General features: G+C 40.7%; 1 protein-coding gene across 4 annotated transcripts in view; it reads left to right on the top strand.

The window, feature by feature from the left end:
* The first annotated feature begins 1558 nt into the window (after positions 1–1558).
* Positions 1559–14609, top strand: part of UBTD2 (ubiquitin domain containing 2) — a 57580-nt gene continuing 44529 nt past the window's right edge. The window contains exon 1 of one of the 4 annotated variants that reach the window (XM_060296602.2): positions 1559–1757. Coding sequence is in view for 2 of the 4 variants with exons in the window: in XM_030829940.3 (XP_030685800.1) it covers positions 1945–2018 (74 nt within the window). In the remaining 2 variants the exon portion in view is untranslated. Of the gene's footprint in view, positions 1758–1833; positions 2019–14609 lie in introns of those variants that run through there. The other 3 variants (XM_060296603.1, XM_030829940.3, XM_030829941.3) reach the window with 3 other exon arrangements.

The raw sequence follows: 14609 nt of genomic DNA, 5'->3' as shown, positions 1-14609 counted from the left end.
TACTTAGCAGAGAATGATCAGATAGAAGGCTTTATAACACAGTAACTGAATATCAGAGCACCCTCTGAAAACTCATAAAGATGTCACTTGTATATAAGCTCTTTGAATGTTCATGAGTACCCAGGACAACGCTAATTTGTCAGTATAAATTTGATATAGCAGACTTCTATTTCTCACAAGGCATTTCTGTATTTTCATATAAGTATAGGGTTTTGTTTGTTCGTTGGACATTCATTTTAATCTGATTATCAAATGAATCTTTGTCTCTCTTTTGGACTGTTTCTGTGAGCTAGATTCCCACATGTGGGATAATCCTGAGTCAAAGGGTGTGAACATTTCTAAGGCTCTTGATCTGTGTTTCCAAATTGCTTTGCAAAAAGATTGAACCAATTTACACTTCCACCAGCAGTGTATGAAAATATATTTAAATGCAAATTCCAAGCTGCATAGATTCTCTTTCCTAGGTATTTTACTTAAATCTGTTTCTTTAATGCTAAGCAAAAGCTGACCCAGGATGTTAAAAAAAGAAATCTGATTATAAAAATGGAGCAGATAGTTAAAACAGCTCTTAGGCAGAAATAAGCTTTAGAAAGACCCAAGCGAGGTGATAAAAATTTTAAGGCATCATGGCAAGAAGCACGATTCTGAAGGGACCATTAACAATTTGGCTTAGACTGGGATAGCAACCGCCAAGAACGTCGGGCGTGGTCAGTGTACCAAATTCTAGTTTAGAAAAAGCAGGGTATTTTATTTATTTATATTTCACTTTGTTCTAAAGACGACTTAGGATACTTAAAAGGAGGATCTTGAGAAGTAGCACTGTGTCTGAATAATCAGTCCTGTGGGAATGAAACTAGCTCACGTCCCCTGAACTAAGGTCCACGCTTATCTCTCCCTGCACCGGATGGCTTGCCTCTGTAATCTGAGTTCAGTTTGCAACCACAATGACCGCCTCTGCGTCTAATAATGGGGCACAGAGATTTTAGGGGGCAAGGGGGTGGGGCAGGCAAGGGTAAGCCCAGACTCGGGATACCAACCCACTGAACTCTACACAAATCCAAAAGGTGCTGGGACTTCATCCTTCGGCCAGCCTAATGCATTCCCTCTGCCAGTTATTTGGGACCCCGCCTGCGAGTCTCCCATCACTACTGCTCTGTGCACCACCACCTTCCGCTCCCGACCCGCTTCTACAAGAAAGAGCTGACGCCGCCCGAGGAGTCAGAAACTCGATTTCGCCCCTTTCCACTTTTCCTTTCTCACTTTTGCTCCTCCTTTCCTGCTCTCTCTCCCTTCATCGACTTCTTTTCTTCTTCCCGTCTTCGCCTCTCCCTCCTCCACGCCTGCTTTCCACGCCTAGTCCCTGGGAGCAATCGCCCGGTCACCTCCTTTTCTCCAGCTCGGAGGCCCCCTCCTCTTGCCTCGTCGCCTCCCGGCTACCCCTCCGCCCGCGGCCTCGCCCGCAGCCAATCAGTGCGCGGCCTCCCGCGGCCCCGCCCTCCCCGGCTGTTCCGGGGTGGCCCGGCTGAGGCCAGGCCTCGGGAGTGGAGGGTGGCGCTGCGGCGTGGGGGCCGATGGGGCCTGGCGGTCGGGCGGCGCCGGCGCTGGGCTCGCCTGGACGCGGGTGTGCGGGTCTGTGAAGGGGTGAGGCGGGCGCTGCGGCTCGCCCGGGATGGGCCAGCCCCGGCCTGCCGGGGCCGAGCCGGAGGCGAGGGCGGCGCGCGGGACAGGCCTGCCGGGCGGGCGGCCCGGGGATTGAGGTAGAAGTGGGCGCGGAGGAAGGGGCCGAGCCAAGGCGGTGGGTGGAGCGGCGAGGGGGGCGGAGGCTGGGCCGCGGCGGGCGAGAGGAGCGGCGCGCCTGTCCGGAGCTCGGTGGCGGCGGCGGCAGAGGCGGCGGCGGGCCCGGACGAGCGCCCGGAGGTGGCGGACGAGGCGCCGGGGGCCCCCATGGGCGGGTGTGTGGGCGCCCAGCACGACTCCTCGGGCAGCCTCAACGAGAACTCGGAGGGCACCGGAGGTAGGTGAGCGCCAGGGGGCAGCCTCGGCCCCCCATTGTTCCCGGCCAGGCCCGGCCACCTGTCCCGGCCCCTGCGGGCCCGCGGGCCGCGCGGCCGGGGTCCCCGTGCCCCTTTGTCATCCCCGCCTCCACGTCACTCCCCGCGCTCCGCTTCCGGCCACCCCGCTGGCCGCGGGGTCGCCCCCTTTTCTCCCTGGCCCTCGATAAAGCTCTCAGCGCTCCGGGGGTGTAGCCCTCGGCCTCTCGATCCCACCGCCTCGGCTCGGGAAACTCGGACCAGAAACCGCCTCTGGCCACCTCACTCCCTCTCCAGTTGGTTTAATTATTCAGGAACAGGATGGCGGCGCTGGGGTTGCAGAAAAGCCAATTGATGGGGGGTTGGGGGGAGCCTGATGCCTTCCCTCCGACGCGCCCGGTCCCATCTCTCCGCACCCGTCCTTGTTCAGCAGAGTTGGCTGGTCTCAGCTTTCCTGAGTTTCAGATGACAGCTGCCCTGGTTGGTTCCAATTTGGCCATTTAAACCTGCAAGTTCCTGGAGCTCGGTCGGGGAAGTCTCAAGCGGCCACAGGCATTACTTTAACGAGGGGTGGGGAAACGGTCTTCTCGAGTAAAACGTGGCTTCTTGCTACAGCCCGGGGGTGTTGGACCAGTGTCGGGGTGGGCTAGTCAAATTCCTGTCAGTCTTACGTAAAGGAAAATATGTAGGATAAAAGTACAGATGCCTGAGAGTCCGTTTACCCTAGCAGAATCGGTACTGTAAAAGTTTTTGTAACATGAAACGCACTTCTTACTTATTATAAAAAGCAGTTTGCTGAGGAGAGTATTTTAATGCAATCGGTGTTGTAGTATAGCAGAAGAATAATACAGTGAATTCTACTTTTAGTTAAATGATCTCTTGCTGAGTCCATTCTGTAGCTTGTGTAGAGGACAGAATGTTTTAAATAAGATCGCTTTTAGGAACAGCAAAGATGACAGTGTTGGTTTTGTTCCAACCTTGTGTTAGACGTCTCAAAATGTGGGGCATAAGTTCCTAGACTAAGTCGTTTGGGGATGGGTGGGTTTACAACTTTTTCTTAACATGCTAGCTAGCATTTAGACCAGCTGCTTGCCTGTCACTAAGCTCCATCTATAAACCATGTACATGAATGGTTTGGCTGATGAATGTCCTGAATTGCCTGATGTTTAGCCATGCCACTTCATTTAAAATGTATGGGCATCCTGTATGTCTAAGTCCTGGGTAAATGGTTTGAGAGCTCAGCGAAGCGTGTCTTGAAAAAATCGTCCATGAAAACGGTACTTTATAGTGCATTTCAAGTCAGAGCATAATTACTCAGTGGCACATTAACAATGAGATTTGCCCTGAAAACAGGGCAGGAAGATAAAAAGGGCATGATTGAAAACACCCTTAGGTTAAGATCAACTTGGGGGTCAGATGATTCTTCCTGCGGTTGAGGTGATAATTAATGGTACTGAACTATAGGTGGTGTTACTTTTTAGTAAGTACAGGTAGTGTGCTTGTTATAGGTAGTGTTTAGTTTTAATTAAAAATTTTCACACTTATTTTAATATTACAATTTAGCGTTTTTCTATTGTTGGTAATGCACTTGAACCAATTTATGGTTTTATGGCCTTTTGGTAGTGTGACTTATGACCAGCCAGGCATTATTAGCATGGGCTTTTTAAAGCAAGAAGTATTAGCTTTTGGTAATTTATTACCAATGGTATCTAGTTAGATAACTATAGTATCAGTTTCTTTGAGAACTGAGTTCTCTGGATCTTAAGGTGTGCTTTACCTTTTTGAAATAAAGTTTAGAAAAAAGAAACCTCAATCACCAAACCTCTTTATTTTTTTTCTGGAGAGAAGGCATGACCCTAATGTAACTGGGGTAAAGGAATGAGCTGTGTGGCATAAAAGGATTACTTCTGGAATTTAACTAGGGAGGCCTTTATTCTTCATTATTGTCATGATAGTTAAAGAGTTAATTGTGGTTTAAAGGAATTAGCTCAGGTGAGGGTTTCAGGTTAACATGTTAAATAGTTTCTTGCTTATCATGATAGATTTTTGTTGGGAAGGGAAAGACTTTTTCCTAAGGGTGTTGGCACAGATCCTTCACTTTTCAGACGTACAACAGTCGTTAGTAGTTTTAATCCGGACATATTGGCCTATGAAAATTTTTTTATCAGCATGGAGTTAAGTACAGTTTCCAACGCTTTTCATGACAGATTTAATTACATCCACGGTATAGTGCAAACATCACCGTTTTAGTATGGCTTCACTTTCTGAATATCAGCAGACTTAGTAAGATGACTAAAAAAACCCAACTTTTTTCGCTATTTGAGATACTGTACTTTCCCTTTCCCTCTGAATCTAAGTCTCTTAAGTATGCAAATAATTGTGTGTATATTGAGAAAAACTTCCTTTCTAGGTGGATTAGTTCTTTGAAGAAATTTGAGAATTTTTTGTAAGAGGTTATAGAATATGGAAATTGCTTAATTCATGTTATAGGATTTGTGTTGTCTATTGTTTTGGAATCAATTGCTGTATCTTCTGGCATACCTTGCCTAGAATTCAGTTTTTGAGTTTCAGCTACTTTGGCCATTTTTTAAATGCCTAATTTTAATCAAGAAAGGTATATTACAGGAGTTATGCAAGATCATTTAACAGGTCTCTCCAAGCTTCCACACTCCTAGAATTTCCAATTGTTTTGACATTTGTAGACAGCATATTTTGTATGGTTCTCCACCTTATTATGACATTGTGATGCTGAGGTTGGCATGTAGGTCCTCTAGATAAGGCTCTAGCCCAAGGCATTTGCTAAGTAATTAAATCTCTGAGGATTTTTAAAAATAAGAAATATGTGAAGAAAAAACAATAAAATGAAATTCATTGAAGACAGCCAGTTACCTTCTTTTCATATTTTGATCATTTCTTTAATGAAAATAGTGATGTACAAAGTAGGTTCTCACTTTCTGGGTGTGTCATTTATTCTGTACATTCAGTGATATCCCAAGATTACTGACCCAGGCGGTCACCAGTTTCCAGGTTTACAGGAGGATAACTCTGAATGCTGAACATTGACTGCTTTATTTCAGAGTGTCTTGAGAATATCATGGAATTCTTTCAGATATCCATTTATAGCAGCCTTAACACCTACTTGATGAGAACAATGGTTTTTGAGTAACAACAGCTACCATTTATCCAGTATTTATTATGTAACAGGTGCTGTGATTATGTTCTCATTTAGTCTTCAACAACTCTGGGAGGTGGATAGTATCTCTGTTTTATAGATGGATTGAAGCTGGGAGAAATTAAATAACTTGCTTAACATGGCATAGCTTACAAATGGCAGAGTCAGAGCTTAAACTCAGGGCTATAATAAAGAATGCTAGTTTTTTTCTTTTTTTCTAGTTTTATGTTTTAAAAATTTTAGTAAAATACATATAAAACTAGCCACCTTAACCACTTTTAAGTGTACAGTCCAGTGGCATTAATTATATTCACAACGTGCAACCATCATCACTGTGTATTTCCAGAGTTTTTTATCACTCCAAACAGACTCTGGATCCATTAAGCAGTATCTTTGCTCCCCTCCCCTCCCCACCTGTGGTAACTGCCGATCTATGTTTTGTCTCTGAATTTGCCTGTTGTAGATATTTCATATAAATAGAATCATACAATGTTTATTGTTTTGTTGGTGGTATATTTCACTTACATGTCTTCCAGGTTTATCCTGCTGTAGCAAGTATCAATACTAAATCCTTTTTACAGCTGAATAATATTTCATTGTATATATATACACCACATTTTGATTATCTCTTCATCCATTGATGACATTTGTATTGTCTCCACTTTTTGGCTGTTGTGAATAATGCAGCTATGAACTTTGGTGTACACATAGCTGAGTCCCTATTTTCAGTGCTTTTTTGATATATACCTAGGAGAACCTAGGAATTAATAGGTCATGTGGTAATTCTGTGTTTACCTTTTTGAGGAACTGCCAAACTTTCCTACAGTGGCTGTACCATTTTATATTCCTACTAGCAGCATACAAGGGTTCCAGTTTCTCCACATTTTCACCAGCACTTGTTATTTCCTGTTTTAAAAATTATAGCCTTTCTAGTGGGTGTGAAGTGAGTGGTATCTCATTGTAGTTTTGGCTTGCATTTTGTAATGGCTAGTGATGTTAATGTGCTCATTTGGCATTTGAATATCTTCTTTTAATAGATAGAAATGTCTACTTAAGTCCTTTGCCTATTTTTTGATTGGGTTGTTTGGGGTTTTGTCGTTGTTGAGTTGTAAGAGTTCTTTATTTATTCTGTATATTAAACCTTTATCAAGATACATGATTTGCAGATATTTTCTCCCATTCTGTAGGTTGTCTTTTCACTCTCTTGATGGTGTTTTTGATGCACAAAAGTTTAATGAAGTCCAGTGTATCTATTTTTCCCTTTGTTGCCTGTGCTTACAGTTTCAGTTTTAAATATGTATTTAATCCTTCACTGATGGAGAAAGAATAAATCTATAACCAGTAATTCACAAATTAACATTTGCTTTTTTAACTATGAATAGAAAGCTGTTTTAAGCTTATTTCCTCTGTCAGATCTGGTGAAAAGGTTGATTTGCAGTGAAATGGTTTTTATTTTATTTTATTTTTTATAACTATTTATTTATTTTTATTTTTGGCTGCGTTGGGTCTTTGTTGCTGTGCGCGGGCTTCTCCTTGCATTGGCTTCTCTTGTGGAGCAAGGCCTCTAGGTGCGTGGGCTTCAGTAGTTGCGGCACGTGGGCTCTAGAGCGCAGGCTCAGTAATTGTGGCTCACCACCGGCTGAGTTGCTCTGTGGCATGTGGGAATCTTCCCAGATCAGGGGTTGAACCCTGTCCCCTGCATTGGGCCACCAGGGAAGCACCTGCAGTGAAATGGCTTCTAAAAAGTTGACAAAGGTAATCCATTAACCCGCTTCAACTTCGTAATTAAGAGGCGATTGTTGTATTTTCTGGGGAAACATTTTAAAATCAACAAGCACTGAGTACCCATAGTATGCCTAACTTTGTATTGGTTTCTGTTGTTCCAAAAAAAGGAATCATTATCCTATTTCTTGAGTATGTCAGAATCCTTTTTTAGGAAAATGTAATAAAATATGTACACATGAAGCAACTATAAAGCACTATTTAAACAGATAAAAATACCATTGAATAAATTGTGCACATGCTGAGGGAATAAAGGAAAACAAAGTGGCCTCAGCTGCTCACAGGTGTGGTCCCTCAACCAGCAGCATTGCCATCACATGGGAGCATGTTAGAAACACAGAATCTCAAGCCCTAGCCCTGAGCTATTGAATCAGAATCTGCATTTTAACAAGATTCTCAAATGATTCCCATGCACGTTAAAGTTCAAGAAACACTGATAGAGGATTGCTTACAATGGGAAGAGACTGGAGTGAGGAACCCGTTAGGGTACAAAAAAAATGGCAGAACTTGGTGATTTATTGGATGTAGGGATGGATACAGAAAAGAAAATACTATGTTTGTGAACCTGGGTAACCAAGAATATTGAGGTGGCTTAAGGTTTAGATGACAGAAGAATTTTTAAGTTGAGATATCATTTAGGATGGTGCAGAAGTTTAGATATGGAACTCCTAAATGTTGAGGATTATGAATGTGGATTTTGGAATCACCTGGGGGATTGACTGAAGGTGAAAAAGTGAATGATTGCTGTGAGTAAGTAAAAAGAGGAGGAAAGTACTAAGAATTGAGTCATGAAAATTTCACAAAAGGTAGAGAAATGAGAATCACCTCTCAGGACCTGACCATAGTAAGTACTTAGTATACTGGATTTTGTTGAATTATTGGGAAATGGGAGAACAGGTCTGCCTGTGAAACTGATAGATCTGATTGTATTTGAACTTTTCATTCTAGTATGGTGGTTGCAAAAATTTTAGTTGTAGTTTGACTCATATCCTAATACAAGATAGACTTTTCAGGCATCCAGCCCCAGAATATACCAACAGCCCTTTTGAGGTTGGTGTACTTCAGAACAAACACATCCTCTACAAGACATCAGTTACTTTTTTTAAAAAAAATTAATTTATTTGTTTTTATTTTTTTGGCTGTGTTGGGTCTTTGTTGCTGTGCATGGGGTTTCTCAAGTTGCACCGAGCAGGGGGCTACCCTTTATTGTGGTGCTCAGACTTCTCATTGCGGTGGCTTCTCTTGTTGTGGAGCATGGGCTCTAGGCGCGCGGGCTTCAGTAGTTGTGACACGTGGGCTCAGTAGTTGTGGCTCACGAGCTCTAGAGCACAGGCTCAGTATTTGTAGCACATGGGCTTAGTTGTTCCGCTGCATGTGGGATCTTCCTGGGCCAGGGATCGAACCTGTGTCCCCTGCATTGGCAGGCGGATTCTTAACCACTGCGCGACCAGGGAAGCCTATCAGTTACTTTCTTCTCCAAGAATATCATGCAAATCTATTCCTTATGTATTTTCAGTGTCCCATATATTATTTATACACATCATCTAACTAGGTTGCTTATTGAATTTTCTTTTGCTTCTACTCTTAGGACTGTGCCTATAGTAAAAAATGAAGCACACTGAACGTGACTAGGACTAAAGATTAAGTCTCCCCCTTTTTTATCCCTAGTGTGACAGTAGAAGTAAAAATTTTTCATATTTTTTTTGAGTTGGTGAGCTCTGGGGCTTTATGAGAGGGATGCATAAAATTTTATACCATTTGGAGAGAGACACACTGTGAAATAGGAGGCATTTACTTGATAAAGCAGAGGGTGGCTTATTTGACTACGAGTGGAGTTGTGTGGAAAGAACCAAAAGGGACATATACAGCAGGAAAACGCAGGTTGGAAATACAGTGAGTGGTACTGTGGGTGGGTAGGTAGGTCCAGTGGGTATGAGAACTGAAATTAGGCCAGGGAAGCTACAGTTGGAAAATACTGCCATATGGGGCAAGCTGAATCCTCTTTGAGAAAAGATTTTAAAACTCTGGTTTACATAAAAAACTGACATGGTATGTTGTAGCCCCCGCCTCATCAGCTACCTTCCACTGGGCTAGTCCCACTCGTTTTCAGTTTTCTACTAAGTAGAGGGTTGAAATTTTTCCCCAGTCAAGATTATTTTGGAATTTATGTTGGAAAGACATTTTGAAAGAAGAGTCTCATTATGGATATTAAATGGGCTTTTTCATCTGATTTTGTATTTAGGAATCAGTTGCTAGTGATACACAGTATGGACAGAAGATTTAAGCCACTAGAAATGATAGGAATTGTCATTCCTTTGATTTTTGATGGCTCTAATCTGTAATACCTGTCTTTCTTATGGAGAAATTGTAATTAGTGGATTTTATTTTTAAATCTGATTTTCTTACAGTAAATGCAAAGCTTTGGCAGCACCTTGCTAGTAGTACTATACCCAGGTGAGTCTTATAATGTGAATGATTATTGAGTGTTAATAACAGTAATTAGGAACTTTTGCCTTATGTTAATGAATTATCTCTCTTGTGGTTTTTGACCGAAACACATTCTTCTCTTGTTGCAAGGGAGCATTAAGTTGATTTTGGTAAGCAACATGATCATATTAATTGGGTGATCAATTTGCTGATTTAGTGATTCTCTCCTTTTTCCTTACTGCAGACCACCTGAATGGTTTATCTTCATTTGGTGGACCACTGCAGCTGATTCTCCCTGCCACCCCTCACCATCCCTACCCAGCTTTCTGCTTCTGCTTGTTGGGCAGTACTAGGCTACCAGCAGGCTCCTCATGTTTCACTGGTAGTTCAAGGACCATAGGTTGAGACTTTACTAATGCGTATGTACTTAAAGATGCATGTGTGTTGGCCAAGAACAATCAAGCATGTATTCATCTTGCATCAGCTACTTTGACTTGCAAGCAGCAAGAATCAAGCTAGGTTTTGAATATACTCCATATATTGAGCTGAGTGGTTAAATATTGTTGAGTATACATTGGGTATTGTAATGCCATATTTTTGCATGTTTGCAGTAAAATTTTAGAAGTTTCCATTATAGCTCTGTTTTTAGAAATGAAATTTCTGTTGAAGGTAGCTGTTTAAGAAAAAGAGGTATTTACATGTGGGGGTAATTTTATATGAATTTTACTTGAGTGTGAAGTCTTAATGATACATTTGCTCAAGACTTCAATAAGTAATGAATTAGTGACTTTGGGACTTCTCTGTTTGAGTTCTTACCCTCACAAGAAACCCTTCAGATAATTTTATGTATTTATTATAATTGGTTTGTAGGTATAAGCAAGGTCAGATTGCTTCTTTGCATTTGTTCAGATAGTTTCCATGCTTGTGGGCTATGTGACAAGAGTATCAAAGGGGCAGAGTAACAAATTGTCCAAGTCATTCAAGGTATGAATCTGCTTCATAATAAACTATCACTTTCAACTCAGGGCAAACACTTTATTTTTTAGGTTCTTCCTGAAAGGAAGAAAGCTGTCTTTTAAAAATAGACAGCTTCCGTTATTTCTAATTGCCAGCACTTGAAGCTAACTATAAGTAGAGATATAAATAAGACTTGCTCTGTGAAATCAGGTTAGCTTATGGTCTAATGAAGGAATCATACGTTTAAATAATTAGGAAAAGTTTAAAAAGTCTCTATAGCAATGAAAAAAGTATTATGGAAGTTCAAGGAGCAGTGTGGAGCACTGTCAGAAAACTTCATTGGAGAGGTGATATAAGAAGTTGGTCTTGAAAGAGGAGTAGATGAAGAAAAGGCAGAAGGGTATTCTGTGTGCAGAGGAAATTACTTGTATAGAAATATGAAAAAACATGGCATTTTGGGGGACTGGCAAGAAGCTTGTGGAGGGAATGGTGAAACATGAAGTTATTAGGGTATGTTGTCAGATTTTTGGAAGGCATAATTGACATAATCAATAGACAAAGTTGTGAGACAATATTATAGGCGATACTAGTTAAGTGGTTTAAAATTTTACTGTTTGTTTTTTTGTGCATCTAATGAACTAATTCCCATTTAATGCTGCATTCTGAAGTTATTTTGTACAAATTTCTGATGTACTAGGTTGTTGTAGTCTTTAACAGATTTTTATTCTTTTGTAGTTGTAATGGGATTATTACATATTAAACATAAAGACAAAACCGATATCGTATATTAACGCATATATGTGGAATCTGAAAAAACTGGTATAAACGATCTTATTTACAAAGCAGAAATAGACCCACAGACGTGGAGAACAGATGTATGGATACCAAGGAGGAAAGGGGGATGTGGGATGAGTTAGGAGATTGGGATTGACATATATACACTATTGATACTATGTATAAAATAGATAACTAATGAGAACCTACTGTATAGCACAGGGAACTCTACTCAGTGCTCTGTAGTGACCTAAATGGGAAGGAAATCCAAAAAAGAGGGGATATATGTATATGTATAGCTGATTCACTTTGCTGTACAGTAGAAACTAACACAACATTGTAAAGCAACTATACTCCAATAAAAATTTTAAAAATTAAAAAAATAAAATAGAAAAATACCCATAAAAAATATGTTTGTTTTTTACATACACATGTAGGTGTTTGTCCCGGATCAGTTGTTTTTTCTTGGGTTCCAGTTTTGTGGCATATGTAAAGAGTTTGGGCTAAGATTCTGCAGATCTGCCTGAGTTTTAATTTCTATTGAGAAAAGGCCTGCATTAGCTGTGGTACTTTGGGCTCAGTTTCTTCTGAAGAAAAAAAAAATTTTTTTGAAAAACAGAGAGGATTAGTGGATTAGATCTTTATCAAGATATCTAATTCTTTTAAAAACATTTTTAATGATAATTTTTAAACATGTTGAGAAGTTGAAAGACTCTAGTACAAACACTTGAATACCCATCAATTAGATTGAACAAATGTGTATGTATATATACATTTGCTTAACTGTTTGAAAGTGAGTACAGACATCATGACACTTCAACATCCATCTTTAAAAAATAAAGCTCTTCTCCTACATAACAATACTATTATCACTCCTAAGAAGATTAACTGTTACTCCCTAAGATCTAGTCCATAATCAGAATCTCCCAGTTGTCCCCCAAGTGTCTTTTATATCTGTTTTTTTCAAAATAGGATCTAATCTGCATTTAGACATTGCATTTGTTTGTGTCTTTAATCTTTTTCTTTAGAAATTTATTCTTTCTTTAAATATTTTTAAAGATTTATTTATTATTTATTTTAGGCGGCATTGATCTTAGTTGTGGCACACGGGGTCAATGATTGGATCTTTCGTTGCGGCCCATGGGCTTCTCTAGTAGTGGGTTTCTCTCTAGTTGTGGTGGCAGGTTTTCTCTTTTCTGGTTGTGGCGTGCAGGCTCCAGGGAGCGTGGGCTCCAGAGCACATGGGCTCTGTAGTTTGCTGCATGCACGCTCTCTAGTTGAGGTGTTCTAGCTCAGTAGTTGTGGCACATGGGCTTATTTGCCCCGCGGCATGTGGGATCTTAGTTCTCTGACCAGGGATCAAACCCGCATCCCCTGCATTGTAAGGCGGATTCTTTACCACTGGACCATCAGGGAAGTCCCTCTTTAATCTTTTTAAATCTAGAAAACCTCCCCCCCTTTTCTTTTCTCTGACATTGACTTTTTGAAGAGTCTTATATTATGTACCACCATCTGGATTTGTCTTATTGTTTCCCTGTGGTGTATTTAGTGAATTCTTAGAGCCTCTGTATTTTCTTTAGACTGGAAATTAGGTAGATCTAATTCTTTTTTTTTTTTAAAGATTTAATTTTTATTTATTTTTGGCTGTGTTGGGTTTTCGTTGCTGCGCACAGATTTTCTCTAGTTGTGGTGAGCGGGGGCTACTCTTCGTTGCGGTGCACGGGCTTCTCCTTGCGGTGGCTTCTCTTGTTGCAGAGCATGGGCTCTAGGCGTGCGGGCTTCAGTAGTTGTGGCACGCGGGCTCTAGAGCGGAGGCTCAGTAGTTGTGGTGCATGAGCTTAGTTGCTCTGCGGCATGTGTGGGATCTTCCCGGACCAGGGATCGAACCTGTGTCCCATGCATTGGCAGGTGGATTCTTATCCACTGCACCACAGAGGAAGTCCCAGCTAGATCTAATTCTAACAAAATATGTATGATTCTTTATTTCCTAGACTATAGTAGATCCAAAATCCAAACTTTTCCTAGTTCTTTTCTGCTATCTAACTTCCAACACTGGGATAATCTTTCATTACGGAACAAGTATGAGCCTTTTTTTGTTTTTCATTTTTCCACGCAGAAATAATCCTGCTGTCCTGAATATTATAGTACTATTATTCTTTAGTGCTTAGTCTCCTCTCATTCTTTCCCCCAACTTTATTGAGGAATAATTGACAAATATTATTGTATATATTTAAAGTATACAATATCATGATTTCATATACATATACATTGTGAAACTATTACCCAAATCAAGATAATTAACACATTCTTGGTAATGAGAATCCTTAAGGTCTACTCTCAGCGACTTTCAAGTATAAAGTACTGTTATTAACAGTCACCATACTGAACATTAGATCTTCATAACTTTTGCTTCTTAAAACTGAAAGTTTGTGCCCTTTGATCCACATCCCGTTCTCCCATTTTTACAATAATCTTCTATCATCGTTATTTTTGTACATTACTTACATTCTCAGAATATAAGCTGCATTGGACCTGGGACAGAGACTTCAGTTTCTTCATAGTACTTTAGGCTTAGTTAACAATTGTGTGAAACACATCTTTGACTTTATAATGGCGTTAGGGAGAAAGTGATATTTTCTTGATAGAACATTATTTAATTCTAGAACAAAAACCTTGTTAAATAAGACCATACAGTGTAATGAAAAGATCTGGGAGTCAGAATTCTTCAGTTCTGGTTCCACCTCTGTTCCCTGTATCAGTTACCTTAAATAAGTCACTTGACTTCCTGGTTTCTTAGTTTTTTTCTCATCTATAAAATGAGCATGTTGGATGAGATCAGTAGACTCCAACTTTTTAAATAGTTGAATCTTCTTTTTTAGGTATATGTTACACTGAACACTAATATATCAGTCTCAGCATTTGATTTCTTTTTATTTTGATTGTATATAGTCACTAAAAAATAAAAATAAATGATTTAGAGTCTCATAAAGTTCTGTAGGAGATTTTGTTTTTGTTTTTGCGGTACGCGGGCCTCTCACTGCTGTGGCCTCTCCCATTGCGGAGCACAGGCTCTGGACCGAGCACAGGCTCAGTGGCCATGGCTCACGGGCCCAGCTGCTCCGCAGCATGTGGGATCCTCCCGGACCGGGGCACGAACCCGCGTCCCCTGCATCGGAAGGCAGACTCTCAACCACTGCGCCACCAGGGAAGCCCTGTAGGAGATTTTTTTAAAAGTTTGAATAACTAACACTATCAGCTATACTCAGAACTTAAACACTAACATGTCATACAGTATTATGGTTTATGTTTTACTTTCACTAAGCATTCTCCAGTTAATTTTTAAGATGAGGGCATAGGGCTTCCCTGAAAGTGAAGGTATTTCATTATTTAAGATGTGAACTTCACCTCTCAGTTCATTTGAAGCTGGAAGTGCACCTTGGTACGGTTAGGCCTTTGCTTTTCCCTAC

This window comes from Globicephala melas, chromosome 3 (assembly GCF_963455315.2).
Source record: "Globicephala melas chromosome 3, mGloMel1.2, whole genome shotgun sequence".
In the NCBI taxonomy this organism is placed as follows: domain Eukaryota; kingdom Metazoa; phylum Chordata; class Mammalia; order Artiodactyla; family Delphinidae; genus Globicephala; species Globicephala melas.
The sequence above is the reverse complement of the archived record's forward strand: the minus strand, read 5'-3'. Positions and strand labels throughout refer to the sequence as shown.